The sequence below is a fragment of the Chamaea fasciata genome, unplaced genomic scaffold (genome assembly GCF_029207755.1).
Source record: "Chamaea fasciata isolate MVZ Bird 193981 ecotype frontalis unplaced genomic scaffold, bChaFas1.0.hap1 SCAF_1, whole genome shotgun sequence".
In the NCBI taxonomy this organism is placed as follows: domain Eukaryota; kingdom Metazoa; phylum Chordata; class Aves; order Passeriformes; family Sylviidae; genus Chamaea; species Chamaea fasciata.
Genome location: NW_027094086.1, coordinates 135,061,590 through 135,079,783, shown reverse-complemented (window position 1 = coordinate 135,079,783; position 18,194 = coordinate 135,061,590). Strand labels below are relative to the sequence as shown.

The 18,194-nt window shown below is 38.1% G+C and overlaps 1 protein-coding gene across 1 annotated transcript in view; it reads left to right on the top strand.

Moving 5' to 3' along the window:
* Window positions 1–18,194, top strand: part of DNAJC1 (DnaJ heat shock protein family (Hsp40) member C1) — a 108,865-nt gene that overhangs the window by 77,502 nt on the left and 13,169 nt on the right. Inside the window, exon 9 of the mRNA XM_066198951.1 lies at window positions 15,701–15,820. Coding sequence (XP_066055048.1) covers window positions 15,701–15,820 — 120 coding nt within the window. The remainder of the gene's footprint in view (window positions 1–15,700; window positions 15,821–18,194) is intronic.

The window sequence follows — 18,194 nt, the reverse complement described above, 5'->3', positions numbered from 1 at the left end:
TAGCAGAATGTTATCATCTTTGGACATCTTGTCCCTTTGTAGAAGGGTGCTGAATTTTTCCTTTGGGTTTTGCATACTGAGAGACCTGAGTCATCCTTCTATAGTACTGGATTCCACAGTATGTCTACACACTTTGGGGATGCAAAGTACCTCCTGCATTTGAGTTAAAAATTAAGAGATCAGAATATTCAGGCTGGTCTAGGACATTAGAGCAAGATAGCATTGCTAGTAAAAGAATTCAGTTGCATTTGATGTGAAAGGAAGAACATTATCTAGTCATTGTCTGTGGTGGTGAAATACTTCAGAGGGAGACAGTTAAAACTATATTTGAAGGAAGTCAAGGGACACAAAAAGCCCCCTTGATTCTGGATAAGCTATTTAAGATGAATGAAGGTAGAAGAAACATGTTGCCAGCAACAGACCAGTGTAAAAGAAACGGTAAACCAAACATATCCAGATGTTATTGAGGTAAGATCTTTATCTTATGTTAAATAGTGCCAGGAAGCCTGACAGAAAAGCTGGACAAAGGATAGAAGAGGGAGAAGAGGACAGCACTGCAGAGCAGTCAGCAGGATTAACTGTGTAATAGTATCTTGTTCATTATGACACCATCACAGGATGGTTTAGTGTATTGAATGGTATTTAAATACCGTATGTTAATGTTTTCAGAATACCCATCACATGCCATGTTGTACTGAAGTCAGTAAAAGAAGAGTATACAGCCCGATGCTGTGAAATATTTGATACTTTCATGAGTCAAATAATAACCTTGCAAGGAAAAACACTCCTTACTAGTAAGGCCTAATCATATGCTTTAATGTATCTGCATGCCCTTGGGCTTGTCTTCTCCAGTGAATTTAGCATGGCTAAAGATTTTTAATGTGTCAAGTAATTATGAAATAAGCTGCCACATGCAATGTGTTGAGTCCTACTACCCTATGCACTTATTGAAGTTTATGAAATTTACAAAATTCTCCTGAAGAGTTCATTGACCTAAGTACTATAGAAGATTTTCAATTTCATGTTTTCTATCTAATGGAAATACTTTTCGAACTGCATTTAAGAATCTAAATAGAGTGGGTTTTGAGAGAGAATGAAATGAAAAATATTCATTCCCTTTCTTTCAGAATTTGTCTCAACATTATCACAGGCCAAACCTAATTACCTATTCAACCTATATTTTATTTGATCTACATGCCTGAGTGTCCTACAATCAAATTTAGTGAAGAGCTTCTCACTTTTTTTCTGCATTAAAACAATTGCCTTGAAGCAGCTAACAATTAAAAAATAAATGAGTTAACACTTTCTGCTAAGTGCTACCATTTAAGTTGTAATATGCAATTAAAAACTACATTTTAATTTCTGTTCAATTACATTGACTTAAATAGTAATTTTAGTGTTATACTTATGAACCATTTAATTGTGACATTTTTCCTCTGGCATGCTTGATGCAAAAGTAGATTTGATTTTGAGAATGTGGCAAGAAGTAACCTTTACCCACCCTCATGGTTTGCTGTAATGACAAAAAGAAAAAGACAGAATTACCTGGGAATTGTGTAAATATGATGGAACAATTTAATTTCAAAAGCCATGAAAATATGTTAGAATTCAAATTATTTTTCATGTTTTTAAAAACTATTTCAAAGGAGGAATACTGAGGTTGCTTTATGGTAATATAGATGGGTATTTGAAACATCCATGCACGTACTTGGTCATGTTAACAGCTATAGGTTAAAGAAAGCTTTGTGTTAAGTCTAAACCCAAAGCCTGGTGGAACCTGAAGTGTGAAAACAGACATTGTAGAGCAGTGGCCTTTTTCAGGTGTGTATTGCTGGAGACAGATGCTTTACTACTTTGGCTCCTTCTTTTAAAAAGAAAATGTGAACAGCTAGTTAACACATTTTTATGTTAATGCTAGAGAGAGCTTGCCATGGAACAAGGTCCTTATCAGAATGGATTAAGATTTTCTTTTCCCCTTTGAGCCCTCCAGGTCCTTTTAGCATGCTGAAAATCACATGGAAGCATTTTCTAATATCCAGGATAAACTTCTGGTAAATAAAAAGCTAAGTGCTCATGTCCCTCTTAAGTGATGAGTTACTCTGTTCTGTTCAGGTTACTGGCTGTAGGGGTGTGAACATAATCAGAAAACTCTGATTAAGCAAAACAAAACCTGGCCTAAAAAGATGTTTTATTTTCTTAAGTGAGATTCTGTGTCTCTGGAAGGACCTTATTTTGTCTGTTTGGTAATACCTTTCGTGGTTTTGATCTCTGAATAACAGTGGAAGTTTATAGTGACCCTTCTTCCAGTAAACCTGGTTCTATATCACTTGCAGCTGATGAGTTTCCAGCTTATGTATAAATTGAAAGTATCATGCACTTTATTTAATGCCATCCCAATTATATTACCAGATTCGTAAGGTTCTTAGGATATGCTGGTCTTTGCAAAAAAACCAGAAATTTAGAGTATCGTTTTTTTCTGGTGTTCAATCTTGTTTCATGAAAACTTCTATCTTAGGGCTGATATTAACCTTAAGACATCTAGTTGTATTTCTTTCTGTTACACAAGTTCAGGTATTGCCATGAACTGTGCCTCAGTTAGATGCTGTGGTGAGGACACAGCAGCTTCACTACCAGGAAGGGCTCTTAGTATCATTTAAAGAGACTGTTGCTGGAGAGGACATCACAGAACAGTGTTGAGGGTTTGGAATGCTGTTTCCCAATTTGGGGTTCTCAGTGAAACACTCCAAACCATGTGCTGCTGCTTGATCACTGCCCCTCTCACTGTGATGGGCTGCAAAGTAGAATTGGAGGCACAGTAAAGATAAAGATCATGGGTTGAGATAGGAACAATTTACTGGAAACAGCACTGAGATAAGAAGGCAAACAGCAACAGTATGTAAAATGTAATGACAGAGTTTACAGGGTAAGGTGAATGATTCACATGTGATTGCTCAGCTCCCACAGAAACCCCCTGACAACACCTGACCTCTGCCCCTGCCAGCCATAAGGGATCCCTTCCCCACTCCCCAGAAGATGACATGAGGTGGTATAGAATAACCTCTGGGTCCTAATTGTGCTTCCTTCTGGCTACTGCAAAAATTTACCCTGATCTAATCAGAACCAGAACAGTCTTTCAGTTCCAGTCCCAAGCTCATAACTTAGTGTCTTCAAACAGCAGTGTCAGCATGACTGGTGGATGTGCTTAAGAAAGGAGGGAGAGTACAATGTAAGAAAGCTGTGTAGAATTTTAAGAAGTATAACTTTGAAAAACATTTTATTTCTCTTAACAATTTCCTAATTGATAAATGACTTGCACCTTCACCCAAATTCAACTGTTCTGACAGGGCTTTGTGGCTCAGGATACAAGAGTGGTTGCAAATGTGAGAGTCTCTCTGAACATCAGGAGTGCTGTCTTATTGTGAGAGTGGCAGACCACTGGAGTAGGTAGCCCAGAGAGGTTGTGGAGTCTCCCTCCTTGGAGACATATTCCAAAACTGTCCGGTCATGATCCTTTGCGGCTGGCCCTAGTGGACCTGCTTGAGCCGAGTGTTGGACCAGATGTCCTCCAGAGGTGCCTTCCAACCTCAGCTGCTCTGCAGCTCTGTACTGTATTAAATGGTGTGTATTTACTCATATAGACTTTAATCCTAGTCTCAAACAATTCCTGGGTGATGGCAGTTTTAATTGACTGTAAGAAAGTATTCTGAGAGAAACATCCTATTCATCAGATATAAGTGATGTCTTGTGTCTTTCTGATCAAGTAAAACTGAAATAGAAGTGGTTCTTCCAAACACCTCTAGAAAGAGGTGTTCTCTGCTTTCAGGCATAGGAAGTTCATTAGTTCATTTAGGCCTCTGATAGTATTTGAGGATCGTGTAGGGAGTAATTGTTCTCTAAGTTTAAGTGAAGACATTTATGGTCTAACAACCTCTTTTTTGGTTGTGTGTCCTTTTTATATATGCTCATTTTATCTGTGTTTTATAGAATTGTAAATTTTATCTGTAATCTCTTTGAACCTTTGTGATAATGAAAAGGTTTCAGCATTTAAGTGAAGTCAACCAGTATGTTCTGCCACTTAAAAGGGGTGACAATAACATTTTTAGGATGTAGACATACATGGAAGATTTTCCTTTTTAATAAGGTAGTAAAAAAAAGTGAATAATTTTTTTCAGAAGCACCTAAATAACTGAGGGAGTAACTTTTTATTAAAATTATCATTACTTGGTGTAGGAAATTCAACCAGTTTGTTAGATTATACCAATAAATAATAAATTTCTGATATTTATTTCTTAGGGAGGTAGATCTGCAGACTGTTTTATTGCTAGGAGAGTTTTACTTAAAATCTGGTATTTGTGGTGTTGCAACCAACAGCAGCAATTGTAGGTGCTGGTAATTGCCTGTAGTTTTAAGGGGATATCACCAAAAACTTCTTCCCCAGAGCTTCTCCTAGATACAAACCATTTATTTTGGTACTTCATAATTCTTCAGTGGGTGTACTGATGCTGGCTGCCAGGTCCTTACCCAGCCATTTGTTCACTCCTTATTCTTAACACAACTGGCTGAGAAAATAAGATGAAAAAGCTTATGGGTTGAGGTAAAGGTATGGGGATCAAGTAATCCATTGGTGGCACAGATAAAATAGACTTGGGAAAAAATTAATTTATTGCCAGGTAAAATAGAGTTGGATTGTGAGAAATCAAGACAAAACCTAGAACATCTTTCTCCCACTGCCCTTGCAGTTGAAGGCTCAACTTCACTCCTTTCCCAATTCTTCTCCCTCTTCCCTGCACCCTGTGGTCCAGAGGGTTGGGGTCAGGAGCATTTGTGGTCAGTCTGTAATGGTTCCTCACTGCCACTCCTTCCTTCTCACACCTTTTCCTGCTCCAGTGTGGGTCCTCCACAGGCTGCAGCATGGCTCTGCTCCAGCATGGTCTATTCCACAGGCTGCCAGGGAGCCTCTGCTCTCCTCTCCCCTCGGTGCCAGCACACTTCTCCTCACACTGCTGAACAGCACTTTGCCCGTTCCTAAATACAAGTGCTGCCAGAGGTTCCCAGAGGTGCCACCAGCTTGGCTCACAGGCTCAGCTGTGTCCTGCAGTGGCTCTGCAGTGCCCAACACAGGGCAGCCCCTCACCTCCTTTCAGAGATGCTGCCTTGGCTCCCAAAATTTTGCCCACAGTCAGCTGATTAAAAGTTCTTACTTTTTCTGTCATATTTCTAAAGTTTTTTGCAACTAATACTAAGTGTTTTCATTCTTGTACAGCCCCTGTTTTTCCAAGGTGATATAGCTTTAACCAGATTACTTCACATCAATGACTAGGCATTAACAAGTCATTGTTTTTGAGCACTTCTAGCTCTATTGACAAGAAAATATTTTTATTAAAGTAATATAAAGTTGGTTTTGAGGTATTCTTGTTCTGCAAAATCTAAGAATTACTGCTTAGCTGTGCCGTCCTCTACAGATTATTGATCAAGAACTGGAGCATTTTTAAAGTCAGTGTTAAAAAGTCCTCTTGGCTCTGAATTCTTGAAGTAGGAATAAATAATCAGTAGGAAAGGGAAAATCAACTTGGAATGGATTTTTGTCATTTCAAGATTTACATTTTTAAAAAGTGTAAAACAGATAGAAAGAAAATCGAGAAATTACTGAAGGGTTGGAAATGGTGTCTACTGATACTTGGAGAGGGACCTTCATGGGAGAAAATACTTGTTGTTAAAGGTTTGCTTGGTCTGGGAGGAAGACAGTGAAAGGCCAGTGGCTAGAAGTGAAAGGCAGAGGTGTTGGAATGAATGCAGAATAATGGTACTCATCTTGTGAGTATACAGCACATCTTGTGCTTCATTTTCAAGTTTCTGCTTGCCACCTTTTCTGTAAGATGACTGATTAATACTGTTTTTCAAGTATCTCCAACTTTCTGAATATAGTCATAAATTTAAAAAATCTCTTACTGCTCCGCGTAGCTGGTTCTTAACTTGATTTATATTTAATTCTCCTCCTCCTCCCTCGATTTTTGTCTGTTTTTTTGAACAGAGATTCTTCAGTCTTAAGGTCTGGCTTATTCCAAATCTAGGAATACCCTGGCAGCACCAAATAATGCTGCTGAAGGTGCTGGAGAATCTCTTATTCATTATGGCTTCCTGCTGAAGTTAAGTAAGATACATGTGGATGTATATGTAGAGAGAGGCACATCTTAGGAATGGGAGAGCTGAATAGAAATTACTTTTTGACCTGCATTAGCTGTGAAGTGTACTTGTAAATAAATATTTTAATTGTTGTTTCTGAATAGATGGCAACTGTTTTTGTTTTCCAAAAAATGTATGGGATCTGTTGTATTGGCATTATATGTTTATGGACATATTTGCATTTTGGTTTGTACTGTGCTTAAACTCTCAGAGTTGAATTTTGGTTGTGGGTGGTTTTTTTGGGGTTTTTTTTTGGATAGGTGATTGGGTTTTTTTGGTTTTGTTTGTTTGTTTCAGTGCTTACAGATCATCTGTTGACATGCAGTTAGGATGGGTTAATGTATAGCTTGAAGGTGAAGCAAAATTGTCAAAAATTGTGAATAATTAATATGGTAGCCAACGGAGGAATCACAAATATAACCATTTTACTGGAATTGAGTTATTCTTGTCTCAGACTAAAAAGTGAAAATAGTGGCTTTGAGGGGTTGGTGTGGTGAGGAGCTTCAGAAAGAGGAATCCAGAATAAGGTAAGCCCAAGAACAAAAAATTACAACTTTTTGTTTTCTCACAAAATAGAGAAAGGAACGCTATCAAGGATTTTGATGAAATACTGGATGATCAAAATATAAAGCAGTTTCTAGAAGATGCTAGGTCCAAAAGTCCTTTTCACCCATGTTTACTACAAGGAAGTTTAGAGACTTTTGACATCGTGTATTGAAGACAAGTGAGAAGGGAATGTTTTAAATTGAAGTGTTCATCTGAGGATGATAAATAACAAATTGCTTGGAACAATGGTCTTCACCATTCGTTGACCTGAAAAGAACTCTAATATTGAATCCATTTAATACTGCTGTTAATATTTTAGCAATTACTTAAATGAGCCTTGAAATGAAAGTTAGAAATAGGATACCAATTTTTGAGTTTGCTTGAGGATTCTGGGAAGTACAGGCTGGTTAGCATGAATTCCATACTGGGTAATTTTTTGAAGTTATGAAATGAATGGTACTATTAGGAGTGCCAATTTAAAAATAATAGTAAGAAGTCAGTGTGAATTTAAAGAAAAGTTATGCCTTACTATTAGAGCTTTACAATGCACTTGGATTTTATAAAGGTTTTGACAGGTTCTGTCAGCAAGACTTCTTATAGACACAAAGTAATGTTAAGATGGAAAGGAAAATCTTTAGAGTAATGCTTGTCAAGAACAGGAAACAGATACATTTTTGTTATTGCAAAATGTCACTGGAGGAGTTTCATCTAAATCTGCAAGGATCTATTCAGTACTGGAAATGGTCTATAGTGCAGTGAATTGCAAGGGGTAACAGTTATTCAGGGCAGCACTAATTGAAATGTCTGAAATCCTCATTCTCAAACAGGCAAGGTCTAGAAAAATCTCTCCAAGGAGTACTGTCTTTTCCTATGGACTCTCTTCAGCTGTGGGTTTAGAAAGTAAAGAAATCACATGACTTCCTGGTAGTTGGTTTTTTGGTGGGTTTTATTTTTTATTGTGGGGGGTTTTTTTCCTCTTCTCCCTCCTGTATATAATATCTGAAGCTGTAGAGCACAGCAGAAATATGTTGGACAGAGAAATGAAAAGGCAGCAGGGTATGGTAAGAAGTGAGAAACTGAATGTGTAAAAAGCCAGCTTATGATGTTGATTTAGAGCAAAAATGGAATGAAGAGAGTGAACAACTTCATTATTGGCTTTGTAACCAAAATGGATTCAACTTCATGCTTAGGAAATCGCTAATCCATGTTGGGGAAAGCTGTGAGGAAGGAAAGAATCTCTGTCCTAAAACATTTGCTGCTGCATGTGGTAGAAGACCTGATATTGAGGCAGATGAAACTTCGTGCTTCTGTTCTTAGCTTCTCACTCTTCTCTAAGAGCTGTTGTCTAGTTATGTATATTGTTTAGTGTTTTAATGCTTTTAATGGCAAAGGCATTCCTGTCCGAGGAATAGTATAAACAAAAAATGGTTATGGTTAGGTTATTATTTTGACAACTTTGTAAGAGAAGACAGTTACTTATATCTTAATGTTTACATGTAGTTGCTTTGAAAAATTCTAAAATTAATGTTCTTTAAACCTCTGTAATATATTGTTTAAGATTAAATTATTTAAGTTACTGGGACCAGAGGATGTGCAACACAGAGTTCAAAGAAAATTTAAGGATTAAATAATTCAAGTAACTGTTTACATTCATGGGTGCCTGGGGAGTGAAATGGCAAATGTGTCATTCTGAGTATTTGTTAAGTTGTCAGTGGAATTCAGGGACTTTTACAGGCCAGTACAACAGCTCTTTAGAGAAAGCTAACAAAACACTGATACAAAGAGAAGAATTCGTGAGCATCAGGTAAATATGACCTGCAGGGAGTCCTGAACATTACTTCCATAATGGGAATCCTGGCTTAAACCCTTAGTGCTTTATAGAAAGATAAACAAATATGCAGGGAGAAGTGATCTGGTTGATAACGTCTGCATGATTTTCCAGAAAGGTTTAACAAGGCTTGTTGGTTCCAAAGGAAAGAAAATAGTCATGGAATAAGAGAGGCTATTTCCCGGACAAATAACTAAGTAAAAGGTGGGGAATGGAGGGTAGAAATAAATATCTCTTTCAATAGAGCAAGGTTAGCAGTACAGTTTAGCTGAATTTCTGCCAGGAATCTTGCTGTTCAGTGTATTCATATAGTGAAGATGGTAATATGCTAAAAAGATGATTCTCGAGGTGAGAGAGTTTATCAATGGTAGTATTGTGTGGAACATTAGAACAAACACTGAAGAACTGCAGTGATCTTAGGAGTTTGACTGCTTGGGCAATAAAATAGCAGAAAAATTTCCCAGTATATAAATACAAAGTGATGTAAAGGTTGATACAGTGGCTGACTGGCCAAACTTCCTGCACAGGATAACAAGCTCTGAGCTGACCTTGATCCTTTAGGAGTTATCGGTGCTGGCTTCATTGAAAACATCAGCTCAGGATCATTCCAAAGACCAATGCAAATTGTTAGAAATTATTAAGAATAGAGAGCAAAACAGAAGAATCCTTATTCCACTGTATAACTTAGGATGAATCCTGCTCTGTGCAGTTTGGGACCTCATTTCAAAGAGGTTGGTTACAATGGAATTGCAGGTGGTTTAGAAAAAGGCATCGTGGGAAGTAACGTGGCTTTACAGCTGAGTAGATCAGAACCCTTTAGCCAGAAAGAGACAACTGACAGAGGAATACCCTTGAGGGAACAAATTTGTAAGTGACATGGAAGTCAGTAGATGCACACTGTTTGGAGGTGACTCTCTGAAAGCCAAGAGCCACATTTCATCAAAGCTAGTGGGAGCCAGGTTCAAACACAAAATAAGCTGAATTCTTTTATAGTGAGTAGCAGATATGTGCAGCTCCTCGTGAACATGATGTTGCAAATCCAGGAAGTTTGCATAGTTTCATGGGAAACTGGAAAAAACAGATTCACATAAATAAATCTAAATAAATAAAATATTTCAGCTAGAGGAGTTGCTTGAGGTGAAAATAATTGGAGTTGGGAGAATATATGGGGAAGCAAAAGTAACCTATATGCTTGCCTTCATCTAACTCCTGGATGTGCATATGGTCCCTGTTTTTTCAGAGCAGGGTGGGACTGAAAAGAATGAATGCTAAGCATAATCATTCTTGTTATCACAAAGTTTTCTGCTGCTGCACTCCCTGAGCACAAATGATGAGCTTACTGACCTGCTCTGACCATTGCTCTGAAACAGCATAGCTCTCTTTGTTTTTGTTGGCTCACCTAATAAAAACAGTACTAGTGAAAGTTGGATGTGTGTAAGAGCTTTGAAGGACCAAAGAGTTATTTATATATGAACATGTGGCTTTGAATATTGGTTCAGATCATTAATACACTTTAGCTGATCTTGAGAGCTTCACACCAGATCTTTAGAACTGGAGCAAGACCCTTTGTGTTCAGCAACACCTAGATCACAATGCCAAATGTGTATCAGACTAGATAATACAAGACTGACTTCAGACTTCTTGTAGGCAAAGCAGGAAATTGTAACAATATAGAAGAATATTGTAATAAAAATAAGACATTATGAGCAAAAATTTAAATCAGGAAAGTGTTCACATTCTATTCCTTAGTTACTGGACCAAAACACCACCATCTTGTAGGTTAAATGTTTCCTGATTTGCAAAATTGTCCACAGTTTTATTAGAGCCTTTAGTCTAAAAAAACTTGTACAGGTATTTTCAAATAGATGCTGCCTCATGCTCTATTTGCAAGATCATGGACTAGATGTGCTCAAAATCAGCGAATCACCAAAATTAAATGAAGTGTAGCACAAAGTTGTAAATAGGTTGAAATGTTAGCCAATCTTCCATACAACAGTGATTTTAATTGAATATACAGTATATTGATGACAGGAAGAAATTATCTAAAGCTAAAATTTAATCTAGAAAAATCAAATTATTTCAATGTCAAGGCACTGAAAGTTTCCTTAAAAACTCTCAAACACCAGCCACTTTCTGCTTTTATCAATAAAAGCATATATAGTTCTATACTTATTAACAGGATTAAATGAGTCAGACTTATCTTGACGAGAAATGCTTTGTTGTCTAAAAACTTGCTTTTAATGTAATTGAAAATAGTGTTGCTCATATTTTAAAAAATCCTAATAGTGTAAAACTGTCACACTGAAAGAGGTGGGATGGAATTGCCGAGTGCAGATGCACATGTAAGAGTGATGCTGAACAATAAACCACATTCATATTTCTTTTCTACAGAAGGTGCATAGTGGTTTGGGTGAACTAATCCCTCAATATTGCCAGCTATGTACAATAAATCATGCTAAAAGATTATTATTTATGGGAATGCTATGAATTTTTTTTATGTCTATACTTGTAGCTTATTTTCATTTTCAAGACTTTAGACCATAACTCTGTACTTTTAATTTTGTATTCAGTATGGGGAGTTAATCCCAGAATGGGGCTTTTTGGATGCAAAATCTGAATGCTTGTGTAGTAACAACAGCTGTCCCCTCACCATGTGGTGTCTTCCATTGCTTTACTGTAGAGATGAATTTTGGCCCAGTGTTTCAGTAATATTGGACACACATGGTTTTAGGTGACAAAGCAGTATGTTTATGCATTCATTTGACTCTCACAGTTACAGTTGGCTACAGATTAGAACAGGGAGAATACATTCACACCATGGCCACCCTCGTAGCTGCTTGTAGTATTTGGATCACAGTAGGCGCTGTTGCATCTAAAGACACAATTAACTGTTGCTGAGGAATTGCAAATTCACAAAAGCCTCCTTTACAGCTTTTGCCGTTGAGAGTGGATTTTCTAAAAAAAAAAAAAGAAAAAGAAAAAGCTTTTTCAGAGATTTTCCAAATGTATAAATGTTGTAGATCTTCATATTCTAATATTATTGTCAGCTTGAAATAAGATTAAGAAGTTGATATTTTAATGTAGCTAATGAATTTGTGTGCTCTGAATTAGTTGTGTAATTAACTACAGATCTACAGAATGATTGTAGTTTTGTCAATTTTTTAGGAAGATAACTTCAAGAGTTCTGTAATATTTAGAAATGGTTAGTAAAACTGTGAGCACAAATCAAAGCTTACAAAAAAGTCTGAAAATAAAACTTAGCAGAAAGCTTTCGACATCTCTATATCACTGAAAAGATCATCTTGATTTCCATGTGTAATTGCTTAGATATGCTTCGGATATGGTAAAAGAGAATAGCTGTGAATGTAGCTGTGAATCTATTTTAAAAAACCCCACAAACAAACAAAACCCCCACCAAGTTTTAGTACAAATTAAATAGAAAATTGCAGTAAACCACGTATTAACCCTAATTTTGGAGTATGAAATTTGGCTGATTTTTAAACAAAAGGCTTTTAACCAGAACTCTTTAGAAGAATTCATTATTTAAATTACAGTGGTAAAAATTTTTATAAGTAGAACATTAAGCACTGGAAATCTTTCTTTACAGAAATCCCTAAGAAATATTTTCATATAAAATATCTATGGAGTATAATGTAATAAAGGTATATCATATATTAACTTGTTTAAACCAATAAAAGTAATAAGGCTATTTTGCAATGTGGAGATTTTTCTAAGTATGTAATTTCTTCTGTAGGCCAGGGTGTAATTGTATAATGCGAGCACTGTATGTGTGAGATCTCTCACATACACACACGTTACTTAGGAGTCTTGTGTTTGAATCATCAGAGATAATTCATTTCGTTTTATTCTTGAATTAAAATCTATGAATGTTTGAGGCTTTCAGCATTGAATCGAGGACTACATGGATCCAAACCAGGGCGATTGATAAAATCCTTGCTACTATTGGCTATTATTTACTGTCTTTTAAGTGGCAGGTTGTATTTATGCCAATTTATCTGCTTCAGGGAACACTCTTGATAGCAGAACAAAGTGAATAAAAGTAGTTTGCTTTGCAAATGAATGCAAATGGTGAAGCCTTTCGGGAAGCCCTTTAACGGGAGCAATGCACTTTGATTATGAGTGAAGCTGCCATTTGGACATGGTGAAAAGAGCACGCTTGAACCATTGATTGGGGGAGACAGTAAAAAGTCAGGAAGGGCCCCGTTAAGCTTGCAGTGCGGCGGGCGGATGTCAGTGTGGTTAGAGCACAGTGGGAGAATGACAGGCAGGATTAGTGTCAGGGAGAAGCTTTGCTGTAGTTGTGGAGATGGTCCCTGGGGTCACTCACCTCTGACTGTTGTTCTGTGCTGATGGCTCTGTAATGCAAACCGCTTGATATGTGCCTGTTCATTATCGGAAATGGTGATTAGAAGAGGTATGTCATAAAGAATTCCTTAAAAATAAATAAAATGGCAAACTACTGATGATAACAAAGATTTGGCTCTGCAGTCGTTGCCGAAGATGCTGCAAATGTCAAGGACGGTTACTGCGTTTTGCCTTCTGAGGCAACCGCGACTTTGTGCCTTAAAGTGCTCTAATTGTGTGTTCCTTGTTTTGTTCGCTTTTATTTGGCCGTTATGAAGACAGTCATTGTTAACAGCTTGGCATGTAGTTAGAGTAAAACATTTTTATATCTTTCGGTTATTGGGTAGTAGAAGCATCCGGTCTGGTTTTCTGGCATAACTGCATTTTAGGGAGGGGGGAGGGGTGTTGTTTAATCATCTTGATGGAATATTAGAGTCAACAGATTTCATTCCTGGTTCATGCTAGAGTGCTAAAACACAGGATGGTAACAGTGACAAAAAGCTAAGATGACTGTTTGGTTTCATGTAGAGTCTTTTTTAATATGTCAAAATGGAGATATTTTCCGTGTCTTTGCTGAAAAAACATTAGATATGCAATTAAGTAAATGTTTAAAACTTTGTGTCTTAAACTGCAATTTTAATCATGGTATCATTTAGGTTGGAAAAGGCAGTTGAGATCATTGACTAACCATTAATCCAGCACTGTGAACCCCACCAAGTGTCACATACACATGATCTTTTAAATACCTCCAGGGGTGGCAATTCCACCACTTCCCTGGGCAGCCTGTTACAATGCTCAAAAACCCTTTTGGTGAAGAAACTTTTCCTGACATGCAATCTCAGGCTCCCGTGGCACAACTTGAGGCCATTTCTTCTTGTCCTAGATCTTATTACCTGGGAAAGAGGCCAGTCCTCACCTTGCCACAGCTTCCTGTCTCATGTAGCTGTAGAGAGCAATAAGGTCTCCTCTGAGACTCCTTTTCTCTAGGCTAAACATCCCCAGCTCCCTCAGCTGCTCCTCCTCAGACTTGTGCTCCAGAACCTTCCCCAGTTCCATTGCCCTTCTCTGGACTCTCTCCAGCACCTCAATGTCCTTTTGGAATTGAGGGGTCCAGAACTGAACACAGAACTTGAGGTGTGACCTCACCAGTGCCGAGTCCAGGGGGATGGTCACTGCCCTGGTCCTACTGGTCACACTGTTCTGATCCAGGCCAGGATGCCATTGGCCTCTTGGCCACCTGGGCGCAGCTGGCTCATGTTCAGCTGCTGTTGACCAGCCCTGCCAAGTCCTTTTCCAACTTGCGTCTTTCCAGCCACTCTGCCCCAGCCTGTAGCACTGCAGGGGTTGTTGTGACCCAAGGGCAGAGCCAGGCACAGGCACTTGGCCTTGGTGAACCTCCGAGCTCTGGCCTCTCCCCATCAGTGCAGCCTGTCCAGATCCCCCTGCAGAGCCTTCCTGCCCTCCAGCACATCAACACTCCCACCTGACTCAGTGTGTCTGCAAACTGACTGAGGGGGCCCTGGATCCCCTCATGAGGATCATGGATAAAGACATTAAACAGAACTGGTGCCAGCCCTGGGGAACACCACTGGATGTAATTCCATTCACCAGCACCCTCTGGGCCCGGCCATCCCAACAGTTTTCTACCCATCCAACAGGGCACCCAGCCAAGCCATGAGCAGCCAGTTTCTGCACGAGTTGCTGTGGGAAATGGTGTCAAAGGCTTTCCTGATATTCAGGTAGGCACATCTGGAGCCTTTCAGTCATCCACTAAGTGGGTCATCTTACCACAGGAAAGGAGATCAGGTCAGTGAGGCAGGAGCTGCCTTTTACAAACCTGTGCTGGCTGGGGCTGATCCCCTGGTTGTCCTGCACATGCTGTGTGATGGCACTTAAGAGGATCTGCTCCATGGCCTTCCCTGGCACCAAGGTCAGACTGACAAACCTGTAGTTCCCTGGATCTTCCTTCTAACCCTTCTTGTAGATGGGTATTGCATTTGGAAACCTCTTGTGAACTGGGATCTCCCCAGTCAACTGAGTGTGCTGGTAAATGTTTGAAAGGGAATTAGTGAGCACTTCCTTCAGTTCTCTCAGTTCCCTTGGGTGGATCCCATCCAGCCCCATGGACTTGTGTTTGTCAGGTCCCTGACCAGTTTTGCTTGGATTATGGGGGCTTCATTGTGCTCTGTCTTCCAGGTCAGGGACTGGGTATATGGAGACCAATGGATCTTTCCATTAAAAACTGAGGCAAAGTTGTGGTATGAATTTCCTCAGCCTTTTCCTCATCCTGGTGGCATTGTTTCTGCCCATGTTTACTAAAGGATGGAGATTCTCCTTAGCTCTCCTTTCGTTGCTCATGGATTTGCAGAAACATTTTTTGTTGTCTTTTATGGCAGTAGTCAGATTAAGTTCTTATTGGACTTGGGCCCATCTAATTTTTGTATAAACCCATATTCAAATAAAAGTATTGTTGAGTATTATCTTTACTGCATTTTATAGTGGTGTGTTATGTATGTTGTATTAAAGTTAATAGAAACTAAATGGGTTAGTCTACATAATAGACAAAGTGTATTTTTTGAGTGTTCAGGATTTTTAATATCTTACTGTTGGTCTATTGTTTTTATCCATTTTCAGCAACAAGACAGAGAAGATACCCAGTTGGGTTTTTTTACTTTATTAGATTAATTTGTTTAAAGATTTTTTTTTTTGTTCGTATATTACCTTGCAAATAAATGTCCAATATTCCGGTGTAATGAATGTTTTACAAATGTTTTACAGGCACCTGAATGGACAGAGGAGGACCTGAGCCAGCTGACAAGAAGTATGGTTAAGTTCCCAGGGGGGACCCCCGGTCGATGGGAAAAGATTGCTCACGAATTGGGTCGATCAGTGGCAGATGTGAGTTCACTCAGATTTGCATTGTGTAGAGGATGACAAACCAGAACAAGACAGGCAGTGTAGAAGGCAGACATATATGGGGGCCGACATTGTCTTTTGAGAGAAGCTACAATCCTTTTAGGACCTGGAAGTGAACCATTAACTAACTATGCAAGAAGCAGATGTCAGCCAGTCTCTCCCTCCACAATTAACAGCTGTAACTGATCAGCTGGATGGGGAATTCTGGTGCTTACAAACTTCAGCTACTGTAACCCACTAACAGAAAAACAATGCACTGCAGGTTTTGGAGCAACCTCCTTTCACTGCAAGTGAATGTTGGTGTGACTTGGTTAAAGATTACATCCCTGTTTCAAGCCAGTCCTCTAAAAAATGCATATGATCTAATGGTGTTTAGACAGGTGGTTTTCATTAATTAAGCAGAAATATCATTACAAATTTTAAAATGTGTAATGTGTATGATACTATTTCAGTGCGTTTTCAGTATCATAGCATGCTTAAAAATTATATAATATAATTAATGTCCTTGTTAATTCATATTTTATAGCATGTGCCAGATACCAAAGCAAGCTTGTACTTACGGTTTTTAAGTGTTATGATCTTAAAACCCTTAGGGGCTAGACTGTAAAAGACTTTTCCTTTTCAAGCAATAGATCACTAGAACATGATGTAGTGTCTGCTGAGGACCATTTGAAAGCCCTTTCAGCTGACCCTATTTTATAGGCTCTGTAGGGGTTAATGAGAATAATGTTTAAATCTGTTCATGTACACTTGGAGATTAGATGTTCTTTATTTATCATATTTCAGGAATTATCTTAAATAATAGGAAACAAAGCCACTGACTACAGCAAAATACTATAGCCCTCTGGGAAGTTTGTGTACTTCTTAATTTTTTTTTCATTGTTGATATAATCATAAAAAGATATTTTTAGAACTTACTTTTAAAGTTTTAATGCACTAATACTGTTCTGATTCATATACTAAAAATAAATCTTTTGCACTATTCTAATTTTACAACAATACATTATTTGCAAAGCAGTGTATGTAAGCAAGAAGCTACTAACCTGCTACTCCAATGAAATTACAATTTTTAAGGTTTATTGTGTTCAGTATTATATGTCTTGAAGTATTCATACTACTGAACTGGAGTGATTTTATTTAAAAGATGCTACATTTTACTGATATTAACAGCAAAAATATTTCACTTTTTTTTAGTATACAGTGTTCATGGCAAAGAGCTTTTGAGATTGGTTTGGAAAATTTGATTATCTTGATACAGATAGAATGGACATGTGGAATAGTCCTACCTACATCCATCACAAAACTAACACTGTCTTCAGATTGCCTTTTGCACCCAGTGTCTGCTTTATTCCTTGACTTGGGTGTATTAAGAATTCTTTGCATAATATATTTGGCCATCATACTTGCACACAGCCAGTACTGAAAGAAAAAAACAAAGCTCATTTGTTTCGTCCATTAGATGAGAGGTCCTCAGCAACTTGCTGTTTTGTTTCAGTGAGTAGGAAAGAGAAATGGAAGAAATGTCATTGTTCTAAGAGCCCTCATTTTCTTCTATGAAAAAAGGAATTTCCAAGATTTTTATGTGTGGAGAAAGGTCTGAGTGTAATCCTTTTTACTTCTAGTAACCTCCAACTATATGATTAATGTAATTGTTCTCCATACAAGTTTTACTTCTCTAAAAATTTTCAACTGCTGCTAGTGCTAGGTCAGCTTTCCTGACACAAACTAATTATTAGAGTTTCTGCTACTTTTGTCATTGCATTACACAGAATTGCAGCAATTAGGTATTACCAGCAAACAAAACCGAATGTTTTACAAAATTAATGATTTAAACAAAAGCTTCATGGGAACTTCTTTCAGTCTCAGATTGTTACTGCGTCAGTACTAGAAATGGTTAAACTGGAAACTACTTCAGATATATATCCATTCAGTAAGATTTCAATATTCAATAAGATGTACAGCTTATCCTGTATCCTTCTTGAAGGTAACACAGGATCTAAACTTACAGCAAGGATTCCTATTTTGTTTGGGCATAATTAGATAAGAAATGTTACGGTGAAGCTGCAGGAGGAACTTCTGGGTTGTTAAACTTTGTGTGCAGTAAGAAAGGTGCTTGCATGTGCAGGCAGCATTTGCTGCCCAAACAGCTGTTCCCTATTTCTGCTGGGAGCAGGGCAAGGAGATAAGTCCTGGTGTACAAGGTGCTGCTTTGAAACAGCTTGTGTAGCAGAGGTTGGGAAATGCGTTGCTTACAGCTGGTTTAACAGGAATTGAGGCAGAGAGGGTTTGAAGTATGTATTATCTAGGAAATGTACTAGGTCTTAAGAAAGAAAAACATTCAAGGACGAATTTGAAT